Below are 6,927 nucleotides of genomic sequence, written 5' to 3' on the forward strand. Positions count from 1 at the left end.
GGAAAAAAGAGATAGAAGAAGAAATAAACAAGTGAAACAATACTTCTTGTTCATGGATTGGTAGACTCAACATCATTAAAATGTCCATACTACCCAGGGCAATCTACAGATTCAATGCAATCCCAACAGCATATTCCAGCATAAAATATCAATAGCATATTTCACAGATCTAGAACTAATACTCCAAAAATGTATATGGAACTAAAAACAAAACAAACAAAAAAAAACAACTCAAATAGCTGCAGCAATCTTAAGAGGAACAAAATAGGAGGAATCACAATTCCAGATATTTTAAGTTATACTACAAAGTCACTGTAATCAAAACAGCCTGGTACTGGCACAGGAACAGACATATAGGTCAATGGAACAGAACAGAGACCCCAGAAATCAGACAAAGCCGATTATGCTTAATTAATATTTGACACAGAAGGCAAGCACATGCAGTGGAGTCAAGATAGTCTCTTCAATAAATGGTGTTGGGAAAATTGGACAGATATATGCAAGAAAATGAAACTAGACCACCAACTTACACCATATACAAAAATAAACTCAAAATGGATAAAGGACTTAAATGTACGACAGGAAACCATAAAAATTCTAGAAGAATCCAAAGGCGACAAATTCTCAGACATATGCCGAAACAATTTCTTCACTGATACAGCTCCTAGGACACTTGAAACTAAAGAGAAAATGAACAAATGGGACTACATCAAAATAAAAAGCTTCTGCACAGCAAAAGAAACCATCAACAAAACAACAAGAAAACCCACTGTGTGGGAAAACATATTTGCCAACGTCATATCTGATAAGGGCCCAAACTCCAAAATTTATAGGGAACTCACACAACTTAACAAAAGGAAGATAAACAATCCAATCAAAAAATGGGCAAAGGACCTAAATAGACACCTTTCAAAAGAGGACATTCAGAAAGCCAAGAGACATATGAAAACATGCTCAAAGTCACTAATCATCTGAGAGATGCAAATCAAAACAGCCTACTTTTTTAAACATCAGTTTATTGAAGTGTAATTTACATGCCTTAAAATTAACCATTTTAATGTACAGTTTAAACCTGCAGAAGGTCATTGCACAAATATGTCATGTACCCATAATCAAAATTATGATCCTTCACACTCAATTTCCTCCTTCATAGTCACCCATTCCCCCTACCTGACCCCATGACAATTAGTGATCTGTTATTTCATCTTTTTTACTTTTAATTTGTCTTTTATTTAATGTGGGTTTCTTATAGCCAGAATATAAATGAGTATTCTTAATTCTTATCCATTCTATCATCCTTATCTTTTAATTGGTGAGTTTACTGAATACATTTAATGTAATGATTTATACATCTGAATTAAAATCTATTAGTTGTTTTATAATTGTTTCATTCGTCTTTTGTTCTTTTCTTTAATTCTGCCTATTTTCTGATTGACTACTTTTGAATAAGTCCATTTTGTCTCTTGTTATTTAGCTTGTTAGTTTTTAAAAATTATTTTTAATGATTACCTGCAAATTTTAATTTAATTTTTAAAAGTCTTAATTCAAAATGTCAAGAAATGCATAGAAAGGAAATCTAATATCAAAATGCTGGGTGGAGCATTGGGTTTGAATGAGTTTCCCCTATTTTTCTGTATATTATTTCTAACTCCCCACATGAATGATGTCTGATTTTTTTTTTTCTTAATGGAAAGAGATGGAGAGGGAAAGAATAAAAGAAACTGGGCATCTTTGTGGAAGATGTCCTAGGGGAAATAAGATATGAGTTAAAGAAAAATGTTTGATAAATCATAAAGTACTAGAAGTTGCTTTGTGGATTGATATAGAAAGTAAGATCATGTCTCTCTGCCATAAAATATATTGTAGCTATTTTTCAGGGACTTAGCTATTTTTGTTTTGAGCAAGAGAGATGATTTTCATTGACTTGGTAGAACTAATCAGTCATCTATCTGAAACTTTCCTGACAATTTGGCAAAGCCAAACCTACAGAATGTCAATTGCACACCACTCAATTAAATTCTCTTCCAGGAGAGAACAGATGTGCTATTAGTGTAGCCTTTAGGAAACTGTAGGATCTTTGTCAGATGAATCCTATTATAGTTATAAAACACAAAATATGTACAAGTGGATATTTTAGAAAATGTATAGACTATTTTCTCATAATAGAAGAGGAACAGTAAAAAAATCTAACTTTGAATTTTGTCACAAAACCTTATCTCATTCATTAAAATTGGTTTTTATATCTACTTTGTAATTGATCTGTGACTTTTTGTTTTCTTTGTAGCTATTCAAAGGTTTTGTGCATAGCATTTGAGGTACTCCAGGGCTTGCAGTATATGAACAAACATGGGATAGTACATCGGGCGCTGTCTCCTCATAATATCCTTTTGGACCGAAAGGTAATTGCCAAATAATACATTCAATGTTTGTTTATTATTGGAGGTTGGAAGCTACTGAAATCAAGCCCACTCAGTTAATCAGATAGTAGGATACGAATATTTTTTAAGATTATTCATAACAAAAAGACTGTGTGAAAGTTATTGATACATCTGTGGTGTTAGAAAAAAGCATATGTAATTAAATTATATAAGTCCATGTGTTTTTCACATGCATTATTCTTTTTCCCCAAAAAGTCAGTTTCTTACATCCGTTTTGTTTTCTCCTCCATTCATTTCCTAAAAAAATATGCATTGTAGCATCTTGATCCACACCTGCTCTGAATTTGCTTTCATCTTAAGAAAGCCTCTCAATTTACATATTTTTCTCATAGTACAATTGCATTGTATTTTCTACTCTTTATTTTTCCCCCCATTTTCTCTTCTATATTTTACTCTCCATTTACCACTTGTTCACACCTAGCTCCCTTGTTTTGGAGTGCTGCTTCTCTACTTGCAAATCTAATGGGTGATTAGTAAGAAGCTAGTCAACCCTTCTAAGAGAATTATGGGTAGCAAGAATAATATATGTTCAGGAATAATCATAATTTCATTCTTTTTCATAAGCATATGAAAATAGTTTTGAAGGAATCTTTTCTGAGGAATTATTTTCTGTTAGTAGGATTACTCTTTTTCCCAGTTTCTCTTCCAGACTTTCAGTACAGTTACCCTATGATATTAAAAATAACAAAAGAGAATATGGTACTTATGAATTTCATGTTTATAGCAGTAAAGTATCTAACCAATCTGAATTTCTTTAAATTATAAACATCTTGTAAGGCTTAGAAATAAAGTTCTGAGATAAAGGAAACAACCCAATTTTAAAATCTACTTAATTTTTTTAGTGTTAAATATATAAAAGGGGAAAATTTAAGGGACTTATAGAATATATTTGCCTTTTATTAAGAACCTCAATTTTGTGATAATTATGACTATTCTCAAGCAAATAAAAAATGGTTTGAAATATAGAAGATTCAGTAATATTTGATGATTTCAGACCTGATGTTTTCAAGTTAAGAACTCTCATGTCAGAGTTAAATTATAATGTTATGAGTGGACTTGCAACATCCTGAAAAAAATATTTTGTGAAAATTACCCTAAAATATTCTAAGTAAGCATTCAAGGCAAACAAGAAGACTTGCTTTTTTGCATTGTCAGAAAACCTGGAAAGTACAAATAGCAAAAAGCGTTTATGTTTGTGTATGTATATACATACATATATGTGTGCATATGCATACATATAAATATATATTTACATACATACAGTATATTTGTAAGAAGTGTAAAGTAGACTAAACATTGGCAAGTAGGTTTTTAATAAAATTGTGGTAAATTTATATATATATTATAATGTATCTGACTATAAAATGTATAATGATATTTTTCCTTCTAATATTAAAATGTTTCATAGTTATATCTTTCATTTATTTTGTAGGGACATGTTAAATTGGCTAAATTTGGACTTTATCACATGACAGCTCATGGTGATGATGTTGATTTTCCAATTGGGTAAGAATATGTTTTCTTTTTTTAGTTCTGTCTTAAAATTTGTAATCTTTGTTATAGCTTTTCTTTATTAACATACCTTACTTTTTTCAAATACTTTTAAAAGAGTAGACAATGAATTTTTCCAGCATCCAAAAGTTCCCTGATATTGATCTTTCATTGAATTGGCAGAGAGGCTAAGAGATTATTGACCTTGTTTACCTTATATTTTTACTAATTATTTTTATTTCATTCAGAATTAGGTAAATGTGAGGCAAGAATCATGACCAGATTTTCACTTAATGATTTTCACTTAATGTGTGTTCCTCAAAAGACTGAGAAAAATCACTCTCATATTATTTTTCTTTGTTTCTGAGTTTAATTCCCTGTTTTTAATATGTAATTGCATATTAAGATTCTAACTTAGTCTTTGTATATTTCAGAGGTAATATTAGGGATAGCGTCTATAACTGAAAGTCTGTTTTTAAGTTTGAGTGATCCCTTCTGGTATAGAAATCCAGGTTTATGCAGGCCTCTAAGAAAAGAATGAAAGTTTTTTCATCCTGTACTCAAAGGTGTGCTTTTGACATACATCTTAGTGTTATATTTATTGTGTGGTGGCTTTTTAAACATTTTAAAAATATAATTTTTCAGTGTTTAAAATTGATATTATTTAAGATACATAGAAGTTGTAAACTAGTACAAGGAATTCCTATATACCCCTTACTCAGATGCCTCAAATATTCACAATTAACTACATTTGCTTTATCATTTTCTTTTCTCATACATATTTATGTATGTGTGTATAAATATAGTTTTTAATCATTTAAGTGTAATTAGTGCATAAAATGGCATTTACACCTAAATATTTTAGCTTCTATTTTCTAAAGTAAGATATTTTTGTACATCCCACAAACTAATTATCAAAACCAGGAAATTAAAATTGATATAATACCATTTCATAATCTAGGGACCTTTATCATACTTTCCAATTGTTGTGTGATGTTTTTAATAGTATCTATTTGTGTTTTGCTGTTTGGAATCTCTGAAATCACTCCATCACTGAGAATTGTGTATCAGAGTAATGGAGTGTGTTTCTGCTTAAAAATTAATTAGATAATTTTTAAAAGGTCTCATTTATAAATTACCCTTATATCTTTAAAATTTAAATTGTAGATTTCTTACTTAAATTTTTCATTTGTTAGGACATAGCCAATCTTGAAATAAACTGTTTAGTCATTCTTTCCTTTGTTTATTAAGAAAATATTTATTGAGAACCTTCTCTTCTGGCCGCTGATAGATAAAAATCAGTAAAAATAGGTTCCTATCCTAAGAGGCTCATGGTTTATTGGATTTTTTTGTTTGTTTGTTTTGATGGCCTGCTTATTAAGGTGCATAAATTCATAATTTCGAACTTTTGCATTTCAAAACTTGTGGTCATAAGCAACAAATAATTGTTGTTACAAACACTAAAACTTATTTTGTAAAAATAGCCTATACTTTCCCTGGCAGGTTTGGCTCAGTGGATAGAGCATCGACCTGGGGACTGAAAGGTCCTGGGTTCAATTCTGGTCAAGGGCACATGCCCGGGTTGTGGGCTCAATCCTCAGTAGGAGGTTTGCAGGAGGCGGCCAATCAATGATTCTCCCTCATCATTGATATTTCTATCTCTCTCTCTCTCTCTTCTTTCCTCTCTGAAATCAATAATAAAATAAAATAAAATAGCCTGTACTATGTTTTTTTAAAAAAACTTTAACTATAATAAAAAGTACGTTCACTATAAAGCTCTATTACCTTCATTATATGTGATAATTATCTTTTGAAGTACTTTTAAAGAGCTGTAACAAATGTGATTCTTTCTGCTTCTTCATTTTGTTTGAATCAGTTTGACATGAGAGAGAATCCCAAAAGTAAAACATAAACCAAAATTAATTTGTTACCTTTTACTTAGAGGTGCTTTAGGTTATAATGATGAATAGAAAAAAGGAAGTGATTTTTCTTAAAGTACATCAAGCATTTTTGAACTACTTTTGAATCTAAAATACTTGGATAGAATTGGTCTTATGTTGCCATTTGGTCTTGCTTACTTTGAAGTCTTAGACCCAAAGGGTCTGAGCAGAAAGTATCAAAGAGCAAAATGTGAAACATTAGCCAGGAAAAATAAAGTGATCAAAAAGCTAAGGCATGAAAGAAAATATTTACACCAGAAGAAGCTTACAGTTGATTCAAAAGACAAATATTAAGGAACAACAAAGTAAAATGTTAACATCTGTTTCAAAATATTATAGAGTTAGAAATTGGACATTGATTTTAGTGAGTCAGTAGCTTAATACCTTGTTAAAACTTCAAACAGATGATGAAAGTCACTTATATTTACCTCACCAGCCATATAGCAAGGCTCTGGTAATTTTCTCTGTGTGTTAAAATACTATGTTAAAGAAGCGGTACTCGTTAAAAGGAGATAATCTACATTAAAGAAGAACTTTAGTGCTTATTGTTTTCATTGGTTAATTTAATCATCCTTGCTGTAACCGGTTTGGCTCAGTGGATAGAGCGTCGGCCTGTGGACTGAAAGGTCCCAGGTTCGATTCCAGTCAAGGGCATGTACCTTGGCTGCAGGCACATCCCCAGTAGGATGTGTGCAGGAGGCAGTTGATCGATGTTTCTAACTCTCTATCTCTCTCCCTTCCTCTCTGTAAAAAATTAATAAAATATATATTTTAAAAAAATAAATAAATAAGTAAATAAAAATAAATAATTTAATCATCCTTGATTGGAGCAAGGGCCACCTCTATGCTTCCAGAGATCACCAGTCGGAGTTTTAGGTATAGTAATCTTCTGTATCCTATCTAATAAAAGAGAAACATGGTAATTGGTGTACAACCGCTACCCTTCCCATTGGCTAATCAGCGATATATGCAAATTAACTGCCAGCCAAGATGGCGGCCGGCAGCCAGGCAGTTTGAAACTAACATGAACATGGCTTGCTTCAGTGAAGGAGTGATCC

At 31.3% G+C, this 6,927-nt stretch overlaps 1 protein-coding gene across 2 annotated transcripts in view; it reads left to right on the forward strand.

Moving 5' to 3' along the window:
* Window positions 1–6,927, forward strand: part of TBCK (TBC1 domain containing kinase) — a 175,128-nt gene that overhangs the window by 45,983 nt on the left and 122,218 nt on the right. For both annotated transcript variants that reach the window (XM_006778899.2, XM_015558092.1), the window contains 2 exons: window positions 2,285–2,399; window positions 3,871–3,944. In XM_006778899.2, the coding sequence (XP_006778962.1) occupies window positions 2,285–2,399; window positions 3,871–3,944 (189 nt within the window). The remainder of the gene's footprint in view (window positions 1–2,284; window positions 2,400–3,870; window positions 3,945–6,927) is intronic.

The sequence above is a fragment of the Myotis davidii genome, unplaced genomic scaffold, assembly GCF_000327345.1.
Source record: "Myotis davidii unplaced genomic scaffold, ASM32734v1 scaffold967, whole genome shotgun sequence".
Lineage (NCBI taxonomy): Eukaryota > Metazoa > Chordata > Mammalia > Chiroptera > Vespertilionidae > Myotis > Myotis davidii.